We start from the raw sequence: 16,638 nt of genomic DNA, 5'->3' as shown, positions 1-16,638 counted from the left end.
ATTAGTCCAATTAGTAAAGTGACTTAATGAGTGTGAACATCTTGGGCTATAACAGCATAGTCATTTAGTGTTATTAAACTTTCTGCCACAGGGGGCAGAAGTGGACAGGAGAAGAAAAAAAAAAAGTTAGGTCAGAGCTATATTCATCGTTTGTGACAGAGACGCAACAGGCCATGTGAGGAAGATAAAACAGAAAGAAATAGGAGTCCGAGCTCTCTTCACCTCTCAGTGCAGTCAGGCGTGTTGTTCTCACAGTGTGTCCCACTGAAGCCAGAGGGACAGGTGCAGGTGTAGCTGTTGACACAGTCTGTACAGTTGGCTCCATTTTTACATGGGTTACTGTCACACTCGTTGATGTCCTCCTCACACTTAGTGCCACGGAAACCAGGCAGGCAGGTGCACACAAAGTTGTCCACTTCGTCCCGGCAGAAACCTCCATTGCTGCATGGGTCTAAGGACGAGAGCGAGGAGGGAGAAAAGTTAGCTGATAGCTTAGCACACTGGCTGCGGCTCAATAGTCTTGATTAGCTTCCTTTCTTGTATTTTTTTTTTCTCCCCCCACTGATCACAAGGCAGATGTTATAGAGATATTTTAGAGGCCTATCTAGTTTTTAACCTATCAGTCATAAAAGAAAAGAGCCAAGGAGAGGGAGCAAGTTCAGAGTATTGAGACATGGCCACTGTCTCATATCCACCTGTTTTCATGAGGAAGTCATGAAGATGAGAGGAAAGGAGACTTACTGGGCTTGCAGTCGTCAATGTTGGTCTCGCAGTTGCGGCCAGCGTAGCCGGCCTTGCAGCCACAGCGGTAGTTTCCTTTGGTGTTCTCGCAGGTGGCCCCATTGAGACAAGGGTTCTTCACACACTCGTTAATGTCCACCTCACAGGTCTGGCCTATAGAGGGTAGGGGAGAGGAGGGAGGGGCGAGGCTTACTACACATACATCACTGAGATCGTTTGCCCATTTTTTGTTGTTGTTGATATTCTGTCTATTTTCATATGTGTATATAAATGCAGAAGAATGACAGATATTGTCCCTCACCTTGCCAGCCCTCTGGACACACACAGGAGAAGTTCTCGTAGTCCTCAGACTCCTGACACACACCTGCGTTCTTGCAGGGTTTGGTGCTGCAGGGTGCCAGCAGGGTCTCACAGTTCTCACCTATCACACACACACACACACACACACACACACTTTTAGATAATGGACATTAACTATGCTCAATATTAAAATTCTCATATTATTATCATGTCTAATACTATTGTTTATCGGAACCAGAGTATCATGACAGGAAGTAGTGGGTGTCTGGATAGACCGCCCTACGTAGATAATGCTTTTATTGGACATTAAACACTTCATTCGGGAGGATATCAGGAGGCTTCTTGCCCACAGTGTAAAGCTCTGTGAGTGTTCGAGAGCAGAGCTGTTCGGGCCTGCGGAGACAATTCCCTTTATGTTTTCACGACACCCAGCGCAGACAGGAAGCAGCCTGACGTTTCCTGCTATTGTCAAGGCATTTGCTGTTCTGTGAGACAGGAAGTCTGCAAACAGGAAATGTGTCAAGCAGCCGGGTCGTTCGTTCCCAACCCCTATTATATCAGGTCCCAACGCTGTGAGAATTTTTCCAAAAAGACAGGGAATAAATAACAAATGTGCTTGCCCAAAGGCAGTCCATCATTATCTGTTTTTTCAAATAATACAACAAGGGAGGAAAGGAAAGGACGTGAGGACTGCTGAAAAATATTGTGCTGTTATCAGGGACACTTGCGAAGTTGTCATGGAGGGCCAACGTCAACACACCAGACGCTGGAGTCTTTTAGCCAAGAGGAAGGATTGCTGCTGAACTTTCATCGACAGCTTGGTCTTCCAGAGCATGTTTTTCCTGTATGTCCAATGCCATAGAGAGGCAACAACGTAGAGCCCCACAGCAAGGGAATACAAAACAGCACACTTAGACTGACAGACACTCAGACAAATATTTCACAATAGACAAATATGTTCATACCGGTATATGGGAGTAGGCAGTTGCACTTGTAGCCAGCGACATCATCGATGCAGGTCCCTTGGTTCAGACAGGGATTGGAGGCACATTCGTTGATGTTCGTCTGACAACTTGGACCTGGAATCAAAAGGTCAACAAGATATGAAGCACATATCGTTGGAGTTTGAGTCAGGGTCAAATAGATAAAAACAGTACAATGTACTGATGGTGGGAGTGCGATCTAGAGGACCACACACACACCAACTCACCAGTGAAGCCCACTCTACATGAGCAGACGTATCCGCTGGTCATATCCTTGCAGGTGCCTCCGTTCATGCAGGGGTTGGACTCGCACTCGTTGTTGTTGATGTCACAGTTCTTGCCACTCCAGCCATTGTCACACAGACAGTTGTAACTAAGGACAAGATGGAAAAGCTCAGTATTAGAGAAACATACATTATCTTTCACTTTGATACTATATATTCATAGTTCCATACCATTCACGTAGGGACCGATTTCTAGATGTAAATTAAACACAACGATGTAATTTCCTTCGGAGGAGGAGCCATGGAGACAGATGAAAGAGGCAGACTCACCCGTTGACTTTGTCTTGACAGTGGCCATGGATACAGGGGTTGCTAAGGCACTCGTTGACCTGGAAGAAGCAGGTGGTGTCATGGTAACCCTCTGGGCACAAACAGGTGAAGCTGTTGATGCCATCGATGCAGGTGCCACCATTGTGACACGGGTTGAGGTCACACTCATCAATGTTGATGTTGCACATGGTCCCTGTGAAGCAGAACCCATGAACATGTTTTCTTCTCCGACCCCTCGTATAGTAGCGTCTCAACCTTATACCACTAGGAACATTTATGGTTTACAAACGCATGAAATTGGTTTAACAAAAATGATACAAATGAATAATGCTTTATGGTTAGACCTAACATAATATTATTTTGTAGTCTTTGGAGTTTGGACTTTGGTTAGATTTCTATGAAGATATAATTTTGAAGTAAAATACAAAGCACAACCCATACTACACCAGACAATGGACCACACAATGGGCTCTATGTCCCCAAAGTAAATGCATCCATCTCGAGAAACATGGGGTTTTTAAGTCTGCTTTTGTCGGCCAATTGAAGCACCGCAGCCATTCAGCATAGACCAACTTCTCCCCTTTTAAAAGATCAACTTTCAGGAATCTTTCAGGGGATCTTTTCTCCTGTGAAATCCCCGGTGGGTGTTGGTCCTTTCAGGGCCTGGCGAGAGAGGCCAGCTTGTGTGTCTAGGCAGCAGGTTGGGGACAGGGAGGGGCTGGAAAGTGACACCACCACGGAAGGCCTCAAAAGGAGTGCGTTCGCTCACCATCTGTTAGCCCTCCCTCTCTTCCATCCCTTCATGCTGCCCTCTACGCCCTTGTTGTCCTCCCCTCGCCTGAGGTCTGAATAGGAGACGCACACGCACGGCGGTAGGAGTACCCCCTTCAAGTCTCCACCTGGGTAGCCACAGTCTGACAAACTGGTCCCCTACAGTATCTACTTACCGCTGTAGCCGGGCTCACAGGCACACTCGTAGCCGTTGATCTTGTCGAGGCAAGTCCCGTAGTCACATGGCTTGCTCTTGCAGTCGTCCAGGTTGACTTCACAGTTTATACCTAGGGGCAAAGAAATTAGCATCAAAGTTTCTATAATTACATTTTCACAGATGAAAGTACATCTGGATGATTTTATATTGAAGGCCAATTTTGAGTTAAGAGGAGAAGTATTTTAGTGTGCGTGTGTGTGTGTGTCTGACCTGTGGTGCCCTTGGGGCAGGTGCAGATGTAGGAGTTCTCGCGGTCCTGGCAGATGCCTCCGTTCCGACAGGGCTGACTCAGACACTCATTAATGTTGGTCTCACACAACCGGCCCATGTAACCAGGGCGACAGTAACAGGTGAAAGAAGCCAGGCCGTCTTTACAGGTACCATAGTGACAGGGGGCTGAGAAACACTCATTGATGTCAGTCTCACAGTGTTGCCCCGTGTAACCTGGTGGAAAGAGAAGAATTTGGTCACTTTGTCTCATTTCTCCCCATACTATTCAGGATGAGTAAATTATTCAATCAGTGTTGGTTGATTTAAAAAAAAAATCTTTGTTGTTGCTTTGTATACCTTCAGTGCAATCACAGGTGTACTTGTTGGGGCCGTCCGTGCACTTGGCGCCATTCTTGCAAGGCGTGCTGGCGCACTCGTCAATATCTATCTGGCAGAGATTCCCAGCAAAGCCTAGAAAAACAAGAAGGGGTGGGGGTGAGTTTGTGTGCATGTGTGTGCGCACGTATGTGTGTATGTGTGTGTGGGGGGTTCGAGTGATCTAACCAAGCCCAAACTATTCCCACTCTTGCCCTGGAACATACATTATGAGAGCCCGCAACGACAGAGGTGGCTGCATATTAATCAACATCTCCGCCATACTACAAGCTTTCTGTTTTCGTTTATTTCTACTCCTTTTCATCACTTCTCCCCCCAAAAAACTGCATCCGAGAAAGGGGGGAGAAAAAGAAGGGGAGAAAAACTTCCAAGGCCTCATGACCAGGGGTGAGAGACAAAGGGGGGACTGTCTGCTCAATGCAACGCGAAGCCGAGCCGGTTGCCTCTTTTGTCCCCCAAAACTTTTCCATCACAATGTGCATTCTCCTGTCTTGCCCCTCTCCCCGCCCGCCGCGCCCAAAAGGGCCAGCTTGACCTCTGAACTCAGCTATTCAAATCCCTCGTCATTCAAAATCAACCAGCAGGCTCCCATTTTTTCTCTAGTTTTTCTAATCTGTTTTAGTTTGTTTCTTCTTACAACTTCTGTTGCTGGAGCACATTTACATTCTAAGCGGTAAGAAGATGGATTCTGTTTGATAAAGAGATTAAGAGATCCCCCCCCCCCCCCAATTGGAACACAGGGGTCTAAGCCAAGCAGCCAGCCAGACATCCCAGTGGTCACTAACCCCGATAGGAAGTGGCTACATGTCTATCTGTTTGCTCCGCTCCCAGTGGATTTTCCCATTCACAACCCAGAGTCCCTTTCGCTTTAGACTGCCCATGCTAACGTTACCTCACACACAACACAGAGAGGAGATTTAGCCCAGGCTTCTGGAATCAGACATTTCAAACCGCCCCAGTGGGGTTTCCATGGAGATGGTGTGTACAGAAATGAAAGGAGAGGACCCTGCCCTACCCCAGCCTGGGCTTACACAGGAACAAATTTACATCTCAAGAAGGCAATTCCCCTCTCGCCCCCCCCCCCCCCCTTTAGAGCATAACCGTCTGTGTCTCAGTCCCCTCCAGTACGCCAACACCACCTCCCACCCCTTCCACTTTCACCACTGTCTCATTCAGGCCTCTCTCCTGCCCTGTCCCATATACATGGGGGGGCTTTTCAGAAGCTAAGCTCTTGTGTTCTCTGCTGTACCTCCCTACAATTAATTCCTCAACTTCCTAACTGCACTTTCTCAACACAAGGAGCCTCCTGCCTTTCTGAACGGTCTTTGATCCGAACCGACTGAGAACTGCACTATTTTCCTTCAGAAATACTTCCAGCCCAGTAGCTCTGGTGAAAGAATGAAAACAAAAACGCATTTTAGAGGGTGAGAAACCTTCCTCCGTGTCGGTCGGCCTCGCGTTTATCCAGCAGAGCATTCCTCTGCTCACAAAACCCTCAATATCTCTCGTCACATAGTCTAACCCCACTGGAACCCCTGGAGAAATACCTCATAAAATCATCTAAATTCCAAACTTTAATACACACAAAACTGAAAGCTCACAACAGCTTCTCCAACTATACAGAAATTCAATACGTGGAAACACAACACTATTCAGCTACTATTCTTAGTCCTTCTTTCCTTAGTTCTCAATTAACTTTCTTGTGGCTAGCTACATCCAAACTGCACACTCAATCAGAGTTGAGAGTAAAAACTTGTTCAAAGTGTCAACTTCCTCATGGATTTTCCTCCTCGTCGGGAGCTGGCCTGGTAAAGCCTGCCTGAGGCAAGGATTAGAGTCCGCCTCCCGCGCCTGTCCTGTCCGGGGTGATCGACCCCCCTCCTCCCGCTGCGACGCACCAGGGCTCACCTGTGGGGCACTGGCAGTGGAAGGTGTTGATCTTGTCGATACACTTCCCATTGTTCAGGCAGGGGTTGTTGGCGCACTCGTCCGTATTGATCTGGCAGAACAGTCCCTCGTAGCCTTTAACCAATTAGCAGGGGAACAAGGCCTGGTTAGTTAGTCAGTGTACAGTAACTTTGCCAGATTTCCTGACTTTACAGCTATTAGGTTTAGAGTGTGGTCACCCTTTGATTAAAAAGGTGTCTTTAAACTTGCTAGCAAGAAGAACTTATACTGATGTTGGTAATTAACCGTGTGTGTGTGTGTTACCTGGCATACAGATGCAGTGGAAGCCTCCTATCTGGTCGAGGCAGGTGGCTTCGTTCTGGCAGGGGTTGGAGAGGCACTCGTTGATGTCGTGTTCACAGCGAGCCCCAGAGAAGCCGGGCTGACACTTACACTGGAACGATCCCTTGGTGTTCAGGCACTTCCCTCCGTGTTCACAGGGGTTGCCACCTAGACACGGAGCGAGAGAGAGATAGACATGGAGTGTACCTTAAACACATTGCAGGGCGTGCTCCTTCGTGCTGCTGTGTGGTGGTTGCTACCTGTCTGTGTCTCTGCCCTCTCTGGTGTTGAGCGATTCACATTTCTAGTTCAAACTAACCAAACCTATTCCTGTAGTGATCTAATGTGTGTTCAGATCAAATCACATTTTATTGGTCACATACACATGGTTAGCAGATGTTAATGCGAGTGTAGCGAAATGCTTGTGCTTCTAGTTCCAACCGTGCAGTAATATCTAACAAGTAATCTAACAGTTTCACAACAACTACCTAATACACACAAATGTAAATAGATGGTATAAGATACAGTATATACATACGAGATGAGTGATGTAAGATATGTAAACATTATTAAAGTGGCATTTTTTAAAGTGACATGATCCATGTATTAACGTGGCCAATGATTTGAGTCTGTACGTCGGCAGCAGCCTCTCTGCGTTAGCGATTGCTGTTCAACAGTCTGACGGCCTTGAGATAGAAGCTGTTTATGAAAAGCATCCGTCACTGGTCTGAGTCTACTTACCCAGCGAGCACTCGTCAACATCCTGGTCACAGGCGGCGCCAAAGTAGCCCAGGGGACAGGTGCAGATGGCCTTGCCGTTGACGGGGTTGGTGTCACAGTTGGAGCCTTTCTGACAGGGGTTACTGATGCAGGCGTCATCCAGGTGACACAGCAGACCTGGCACAGCACAAGAACAACAGGAGATGTTGACCGGTTTAGTCGTTGCAGTCATTTACTTCGTTAAAGTTATTTATGTAGCTGTTGCTTTTCAACCACGTTATAGCTATCTGTGCTGCCGGCACTGGACGAGGAAACGCTACCTGTTTAGTATCACTAGTGACCACGAGAGATTTAGCATGAAGTAGTAGATATACAAGTGTGCAAAGCTCAGGGTCAGATACATGGAAAATCTATGAGAAAGGAAGAAGACCAAAGTCCATCGGATCACCTGTGCGACCGTGGGGACACTCGCAGAAGAAGGACGCCACGCGGTCGTGGCAGACGGCCCCCTGATAGCAGGCCGCATTTGCGCAGTCGTCAATATTCTCTCCACAGTCGTCCCCCGTCCACCCGTTGACACACACACACTGGTAGGCACCGTAGATGTTGTGGCACGTTCCACCGTTCTGGCATGCGTTGGGCATCAGTTGGCACTCGTCAACGTCCTCTGTACAGAACTGGCCTATAGGGGAGAACATGGGGTAAATGCCCTTATCAACAAGCCACAGCACACACACACACACACACACACACACACAAGTCAAAAGAGTCAAAGAGAGACAAAGATGAGTACTAATCATAAGAGTCAAAAGAAAGGAGGCTTCCATTATAGAGATCGGAGTAGGGTAAAAGTTACACCATAATCACTGATGCAAGATCAGATATGTTTTTATTAGCCCAATAGTCTTGGTTAGGATTGAGGTTTAGTAATCTGATCCTAGATCTGTATTTCTAACAAACTTCTACCGTGAGTGTAGAAATTAGTGGGGGGGGGGGGGGGGGGTACTGTATAGTTAGTTACCTGTGAATTCAGGTTTGCATTGGCAGTTATAGGTGTTAACTCCATCCACACAGGTTCCTCCATTCTGACACTCGTGTCTTGGACAGTCATCAATGTTGGCGTCACAGTTCTGACCTGAGAAGCCTAGAGAGCACAGGACGTAATGTTAAGTACACACATATTAGACAGTGTAGTTTTTAAATAAGTCCCATCTCAACAGAAGGGGTCATGTTACATTTTCTTGGCTTCAAGTTTCCTTGGCTTCAAGTTCCTTGGTGTCCTCATCACTAAGAACCTATCATGGTCCAAACACACCAACACAGGGCATGGATCTGAGGGCATGGGCATGGGCCCTCAGATCCTCAAAAGTTCTATAGGTGCATCACCGCTTGGTACGGCAACTGCTCGGCATCCGACCGCAAGGCGCTACAGAGGGTAGTACGTACAGCCCAGAACATCACTGGGGCAAAGCTTCCTGCCATCCAGGTCCTCTTAACCAGGCAGTGTCAGAGGAAAGCCCTAAAAATTGTCAAAGACTCCAGCTACCCAAGTCATAGACTGTTCTCTCTGCTACCGCACGGCAAGCAGTACCGGAGTGCCAAGTCTGGGACCAAAAGGCTCCTTAACAGCTTCTACCCACAAGCCATAAGAGAGCTGAACAGTTAATCAAATGGCCAGCCGGATTATTTACATTGACCCCCTTATTTTATTCGTATTATTATTATTTTTTGCTCGAACTCTTTTGCACAGGCTCGATGTACACTCACTGACTCTAACCACACACACACACACACACACACACACACACACACACTGACGCCACACACACACACATTCCGGCTGGCCATTTGATTAACCTGGATTTCTGCATAAATTGGTCATCAAATTTGATCTGATCTTCATCTAAGTCACAACAATAGACAAACATAGGCTTAAACTAATAACACACAAATTATTGTATTTTTCTTGTCTACATTGAATACATAATTTAACATTCACAGTGTAGGTTGGAAAAAGTATGTGAACCCCTAGGCTAATGACTTCTCCAAAAGCTAATTGGAGTCAGGAGTCAGCTAACCTGGAGTCCAATCAATGAGACGAGATTGGAGATGTTGGTTAGAGCTGCCTTGCTCTATAAAAAACACTCACAAAATTTGAGTGTGATATTCACAAGAAGCATTGCCTGCTGTGAACCATGCCTCGAACAAAAGAGATCTTAGAAGATTTAAGATTAAGAATTGTTGACTTGCATAAAGCTGGAAGGGGTTACACAAGTATCTCTAAAAGTCTTGATGTTCATCGGTCCACGGTAAGACAAATTGTCTATAAATGGAGAAAGTTCAGCACTGTTGCTACTCTCCCTTGGAGTGGCCGTCCTGCAAAGATGACTGCAAAGCACAGTGCAGAATGCTCAATGAGGTTAAGAAGAATCCTAGAGTGTCAGCTAAAGACTAACAGAAATCTCTGGAACATGCTAACATCTCTGTTGACGAGTCTACAATATGTAAAACAGTAAAACAAGAATGGTGTTCATGGAAGGACACCATGGAAGAAGCCACTGCTGTCCAAAAAAAATCATTGCTGCACGTCTGAAGCACGCAAAAGAGCGCCTGGATGTTCCACAGCACTACTGGAAAAATATTCTGTGGACAGATTTGAGTTGTGTTGTTTGGAAGGAACACACCACACTATGTGTGGAGAAAAAAAGGCACAGCACACAACATCAAAACCTCATCCCAACTGTAAACTATGGTGGAGGGAGCATCATGGTTTGGGGCTGCTTTGCTGCCTCAGGCCTTGGACAGCTTGCTATCATCAACGGAAAAATGAATTCCCAAGTTTATCAAGACATTTTGCAGGAGAATGTTAGGCTATCTGTCCACCAACTGAAGCTCAACAGAAGTTGGGTGATGCAACAGGACAATGACCCAAAACCAGAAGTAAATCAACAACAAAATGGCTTCAACAGAAGAAAATACGCCTTCTGGAGTGGCCTGACCTCAACCCGAATGAGATGCTGTGGCATGACCTCAATCCGATTGAGATGCTGTGGCATGACCTCAAGAGAGCAGTTCACACCAGACATCCCAAGAATATTGCTGAACTATAACAGTTTTGTAAGGAGGAATGGTCCAAAATTCCTCCTGACCGTTGTGCAGGTCTGATCCGCAACTACAGAAAACGTTTGGTTGAGGTTATTGCTGCCAGAGGAGGGTCAACCAGTTATTAAATCCAAGGGTTCACATGCTTTTTCTTGCCACTGTATCTCAATTACCTCGACTAACCCATACCCCTGCACATTGACTCGGTACCGGTACCCCTTGTATATAGCCTCGTTATTGCTATTATATTGTGTTATTATTTTTCCTTTAGTTCATTTAGCAAATTCTTCATACTTTATTTTAAAAACACTGCATTGTTGGTTAAGGGCTCGTTAGTAAGTATTTCATGGTAAGGTCTACACCTGTTGTATTCAGCGCATGTGACAAATACAATTTGATTTGATATAAAGGAAGCGTATTGTATATTTGAGTATATTTGTCTCTTTGCATCCCTCTCTCACACAGCCCCGCCAAAATTGCTTTGTTTTTCCTAGTTTCAAAATTGCCTGGTTGGTTCCTTTCAAAACAAGGGGAAACTCTTTTACAGTTGAAGCAGTCAACGGCCTCCTTCTTCAGAGGGGAATGAATGGCAGCGGTGGCAACCCTCCTTTGGTCTGTGTCAGTCAGAACAAACAGCCAGCCAGACCACAGCTTCCCTTCATATAACAGAAACCATCCTGCTCTGGCATTACACAACACACCACCACGGTATTGTCTGGCACCCTGGCTGCATAAGAAAAGAAGAGGGACATTTAGGAGGTTATACTGCCAATTTCACGTAGGTAGAATCTGAGCACCATTTGGATTCTTGACAATTCTAGTACTTCTCTTGATTCACAATTATTTGTCTTTGGCAGTGGCGTTTCGCTGAGAGCCATGCTTCACGGCCAAAACAGTGTGAGAGGCACAAAGAAAGTGGCGTGGTGCTTACTGGGAGCTCAGTGGAAGTCTAGCTCAGCCTGGCTTTGGAGCAGGGCAGGGTGGAAGTGGTGACCTGTGGGGAGAGGGGAGAGGACGTCCAGTCGCGGTAACCCAGTCTACAGGACTAGCAGGCTCTGTTCCGAGGATGTTATCATTCAGCCATTTCCTCACGATAAGGCCCAATGCTATCCTGCTCCCCTCTGTTCACACAACACACACATAATGCACTGTGGAGCCACTACACACAGCTCACTAGGGCTGGGCGATATAACAAATCAATTTGAATATTTTTTGGGGCGCGATATTCCAAATGCCTGTATCGCCAAAAAATATGCTTATGTCCACTTGTTCTCATGTTGTCTTTTTGGTCTTGTCTCCTTCGCTCCTTCTGTACTGTGTGCAATGACTGTAGGCTGTGTGCACCTTCCTATTTACCCACACACACCAAGCCCCTCTGCCTGCCACTCACAACAACAAAGATGACAACTTCTTCCTCTCTGGCAAGCGGATTCAACTCGCTATTTGCATTTGAGGTTTGGTTCAACAGAATGGGTCATATGGACAGTATTTTACTGTAATAAAGGAGACTTTAACCCTTCTAATGACACCTTTTTGTGTTTCAACTCTTCAAATTGCGCACAGAGCAGACACTACTAAAACAGGATAATCAATGAACATTGATTCTGGAAAATGGATCCTCAGTTTGTTGCGTGCGGCATTGGGGTACCACGTACCGCTAGCAGCATTTTAGCCAAGGACTGTTATACTAGCTGTCTAGTCTGTGTTTTATAAATGTGCAATAAGCCTACAACACAATTATATAAGGAATTTGCAATCCCATTCTTATTCTGAGAAATAAGGTAGGCCACTTGATTTCAACATCATAACAAAGTGGACAGGCTAGCATGCTGTTCAAACAGTTGGAGATGGACTTAAGGGTGTGTTCCTAACAATTCAACTGTTCTACCTTTGCAAATAGATCCAAGTTGGCTAAGCTTGAAATAGAAAGATTAGCTGGCTAGTCACTAGCATGTGGGCTTGTGCTTGAGAGAGAGTTTATGAGACCTGTGTTCATCTTCTATAATACCCATTATAAGAAGTTGGTCATTATTAGTGAATGTGCATTAAGCATGGTTCTGGTTAAATTTGTAACAAAAAGGGCATTTTCATAGACAGACTTGAAAGCCAGATCGGTGATTATTGCAAAAAAGCCGGTGAAACTATTTTGATAAAATAATACTTGACCTAGTTGTAAAACAAAGCGTATTTAGAGAAAACATATATTGTGAATCGATGGTAAGTAAAAAAAAATAAAGATATGATTTTTTTGGCCATATCGCCCTACAGCTCACTTACACACACACACACACACACACACACACACACACACACACACACACACACACACACACAGCTCCCTCCACAAGTCATCCTGACCAGCCACTAGACAACAGTACTGCTAGTGAATTTCACAGCTGTTTTAGATGCTTGACTTAAGATGGATAGACTGGTGGACAAAACACTTAAGCAGCCCCTAAGTGGAAATGGATTGCACAACTTGAAAGTTCATACAGGGTCAAATCCTAACTTAATATATAACATATCACACATAACTCAACATTTCTCATAGTTGAATGGCCTGATTGTTAATAATTCTGGATACAATCATCTGCTTAGTGACTAAAATGTAATATACAGCGCCAGAAAGTATCCTTGACCTATTCCAAATGTTGTTGTTTTACAACCTGAATTCAAAATGTATTAAATATATGTGTTTTCTCACCCATCTACACACAATACCCCATAATGACTATGTGAAAACATGTTGAAAATTAAATACAGAAATATCTCATTTGCACAAGTATTCACACCCCTGAGTCAATACTTTGTAGAAGCAACTTAGGCAGCAATTACAGCTGTGAGTCTTTCTGGGTAAGTCTTTCCACACCTGGATTGTGCAACATTTGCCCATTATTCTTTTCAATATTCTTCAAGCTCTGTCAAATTGGTTGTTGATCATCGCTAGACAACTAGTTTCAGGTCTTGCCATAGATTTACAAGTAAATTTAAGTCGAGAAAAAAGAAGAAACCCACACACTGCTCTTGCAACTATGACTGTTCTTCAATTAGCTTTACATATCGACCTCAAGGCCTTCCTCAAGCTCTGACGAAGGCCTTGAGGTCAACACGTAAAGCTAATTAAAGAACAGTGATACTAGCAAGAGCAGTGTGTGGGTTCCTTCTTTTTTCTCATCTTATTTAACTGTTACCATGCACCTGCAACAAAGACAGCTCAGATGTGCAAGTGCCTTTTGAATTTTGAAGTAAATTTAAGTCAAAACTGTAACTCAGCCACTCAGCCATTCACTGTCTTCTTGGTAAGCAACTCCAGTGTAGATTTGGCCGTGTTTTAGGTTATTGTACTGCTGAAAGGTGAATTCATCTCCCAGGGTCTGGTGGAAAGCAGACTGAACCAGGTTTCCCTCTAGGATTTTGCTTAGCTCCATTCCGTTTCTTTTTTATTCTGAAAAACTCCCCAGTCCTTAACGATTACAAGCATACACATAACATGATGCAGCCACCACTATGCTTGAAAATATGGAGAGTGCTACTCAGTAATGTGTTGTATTGGATTTTCCCCAAACATAACACTGTATTCAGGACAAAAAGTAAATTGTTTTGCCACATTGTTTGCAGTATTGCTTAAGTGCCTTGTTGCAAACAGGATGCATGTTTTGGAATATTTTTGATTCTGTACAGGCTTCCTTCTTTTAACTCTGTCATTTAGGTTAGTTGTCACATCCTGACTTGTAAAAGGGGTTGTTTGTTATTGTAGTTTGGTCAGGGCGTGTTTGTTTTATGTGTTTAGTTTTTTTTTTATTAATGTTCTATGTTAGTATATTTCAATGTTTGTTCTAGTTTTTCTATTTCTATGTTTAGTTTATTGGGTTGACCTTTATTTGGAGGCAGCTGTTCCTCGTTGCCTCTAATTGAAGGTCCTATTTAGTAGGGGTGTTTTTTTTTCATGGGTTTTTGTGGGTAGTTGTTCCGTTGTGTAGCTGTGTGCCTCACAGGACTGTTTTCTCGTCGTTGTTTTGATTAAGTGTTTGTTTTGGTTTTTCTTCATAATAAAGAAGATGAGCATACACATTCCTACTGCGCCTTGGTCCCATCTTTACAACGAACGTGACATTAGTACTGTGGAGTAACTACAATGTTGTCAATCCATCCTTAGTTTTCTCCTATCACAGCCATTCAACTCTGTAACTGTTTTAAAGTCACCATTGGTGAAATCCCTAGGAGGTTTCCTTCCTCTCCGGCAACTGTGTTAGGAATGACGCCTGTATCTTTGTAGTGACTGGGTATATTGATACACCATCCAAAGTGTAATTCATAACTTCACCATGCTCAAAGTAATATTCAATGTCTGTTTTTTTTAAATTTGTATCCATCTTCCAATAGGTGCCCTTCTTTGTGAGGCATTGGAAAACCTTCCTGGTCTTTGTGGTTCAATCTGTGTATGTGTGGGGTACAGAGATGAGGTAGCCATTCAAAAATCATGTTAAACACTATTATTGCACACAGAGTGAGTCCATGCAACTTATTATGTGACTTGAACGTATTTAGGCTTGCCATAACAAAGGGATTGAATACTTATTGACTAAAAAAATGTCAGCTTTTCATTTTTAATTAAACGTAATTCCACTTTGACATTATGGGGTATTGTGTTTAGGCCAGTGACCAAAACTCTCAATTTAATCCATTTTAAATTCAAGCTGTAAAATAACATTTTGAAAAGGGGTATAAATACTTTTTGAAGGCTCTGTAAATGTATGCTTGGGCCCATAGGGGATCAGATGGGACAACATTAACAGAGCAGTACCTGGAACACAGGAGCATTCATAGGTGGTGTCTCCCTTCTGGACGCAGGTGGCCCCGTTGTGGCAGGGGGAGGGGTTGCACGGTAGGTAGCGGGTATCGCAGTGCTTGCCCGTATACTCCTGGGGACACTGGCAGCGGTAGGTGCCCACCTCATTCACACACACGCCTCCATTCTTGCAGGGTGAGGGGTTTTGGGCACACTCATTGACGTCCTGCTTGCAGGTCTGGCCATAGAAGAAGGGGGTGCAGGAGCAGATGTAGTGGGACTCGAAGGGGGTGCACTGCCCGCCGTTGGCACAGGGGTTAGAGGCACAGGGGTCTGCCTGCTGGCACTGCTTACCTGAAAGAGACAGACACACATCTTGTAAATGAAATCAGGATTTTGATCTTTACTTACATACATAGCACCTTGTTTCTTTCCATGTGCTACAATTAGTTGTAACCATGGTCAGTTTGAATATTTTAAAGAACATAAGACCGGTTAGTAATGTTATTTATTACTACTAGACTATGCAGCATTCCCTCCAGTATTCTGACTACAGTGTGAGTAGTAAATATGACAGTGTTTACCAGACCAGCCAGGAGGACATCTACACTTGTACTCTTTGAGGTTGACCAGGTCGCAAGTGCCACCGTTCCGGCAGGGTAAACTGAGACAGGCGTTGTCGATGGGCGTCAGACATAGGCGGTCCGTGAAGCCTGGCCGGCAGAAACATGTGAATTCCACTGAATTCCCACGGGGCACCATGCGACACGAGCCGCCATTTTTACATGAAGAGTAGGTGCAGGGGTCCTGGTGCTGACACCTGTTCCCCACGTATCCATCCAGACATCTGGAAAGAGAGCGAGAGGCAGGGTGAGTCAGAAAAATAATAATAGCGCTAAGGGTTAAGGAAAAGTTGTATTCAACAGGTGTGGACTGAACAAAAGCCACTGCACTACATTATTTTGTTTATTATTAAGTTAACATGAGTCAAGCATGTGTGACCAGTGCAATGCAACCTGTCTTTGTCTTGTTTTAAATAGATGGAAGATATGGGAACACAGCAAGAGTGAAAGCAAATACCTACTAGTTGGCATCCACTTTCTTGCTTTCACCTCTGTTTTCAGAGGTCAGTGCAAACAAGGAGAGGAAGCCACTGAGATGTTCCTATTGTGTGCTCATCAATATTAACCTTCAGCAACCTGGGAAACAAGCTATGCCTGACACTAACTAAGTAACTAACTAGTCCCTGCTCTCTGTGAAAGATGCTCTGAGGGGTCAGTCAGGATGTTCTCTCTCTCTGTCCTGCCCACTGTTTTTACTACACGCCAACGCAGCCATGAGAAACTATGCAGCTAAACAGCACATTTGCCTTGTCTCTGTCGTCCTTTCAGACAACGTGTTTTAGGCCATAAAACCCTGACTGCAGGATATGGGGGGCAAGGGGGTGGGACAGGGGGCATCATCCACCCCTGTGATGTTTCTCACAGGTCCTCTTAGAGTTGTAAAGTGGCCCCCAGCAAACGGTTCCCAGAGAGAATGAGAGAAGTGAAATTCCACAGTGTGCCATCACAGCAGCAAGATGTGTGACCTGTTGCCACAAGAAAACGGGCAACCAGTGAAGAACAA

The 16,638-nt window shown here is 44.9% G+C and overlaps 1 protein-coding gene across 2 annotated transcripts in view; it reads right to left on the bottom strand.

The window, feature by feature from the left end:
• Positions 1 to 16,638, bottom strand: part of LOC106579992 (neurogenic locus notch homolog protein 1) — a 45,410-nt gene that overhangs the window by 13,457 nt on the left and 15,315 nt on the right. For both annotated transcript variants that reach the window (XM_014160491.3, XM_014160493.3), the window contains exons 3-18: positions 15,597 to 15,859; positions 15,028 to 15,366; positions 8,143 to 8,265; positions 7,570 to 7,803; positions 7,143 to 7,298; positions 6,384 to 6,569; positions 6,081 to 6,194; positions 4,134 to 4,247; positions 3,777 to 4,010; positions 3,526 to 3,636; positions 2,579 to 2,771; positions 2,252 to 2,397; positions 2,007 to 2,120; positions 1,043 to 1,162; positions 742 to 894; positions 223 to 451 (exon numbers count right to left, since the gene is read on the bottom strand). In XM_014160491.3, coding sequence (XP_014015966.1) covers positions 223 to 451; positions 742 to 894; positions 1,043 to 1,162; positions 2,007 to 2,120; positions 2,252 to 2,397; positions 2,579 to 2,771; positions 3,526 to 3,636; positions 3,777 to 4,010; positions 4,134 to 4,247; positions 6,081 to 6,194; positions 6,384 to 6,569; positions 7,143 to 7,298; positions 7,570 to 7,803; positions 8,143 to 8,265; positions 15,028 to 15,366; positions 15,597 to 15,859 — 2,829 coding nt within the window. The remainder of the gene's footprint in view (positions 1 to 222; positions 452 to 741; positions 895 to 1,042; positions 1,163 to 2,006; positions 2,121 to 2,251; positions 2,398 to 2,578; positions 2,772 to 3,525; positions 3,637 to 3,776; positions 4,011 to 4,133; positions 4,248 to 6,080; positions 6,195 to 6,383; positions 6,570 to 7,142; positions 7,299 to 7,569; positions 7,804 to 8,142; positions 8,266 to 15,027; positions 15,367 to 15,596; positions 15,860 to 16,638) is intronic.

Source organism: Salmo salar, chromosome 20, assembly GCF_965601325.2.
Source record: "Salmo salar chromosome 20, fSalSal1, whole genome shotgun sequence".
NCBI lineage: Eukaryota > Metazoa > Chordata > Actinopteri > Salmoniformes > Salmonidae > Salmo > Salmo salar.
The sequence above is the reverse complement of the archived record's forward strand: the minus strand, read 5'-3'. Positions and strand labels throughout refer to the sequence as shown.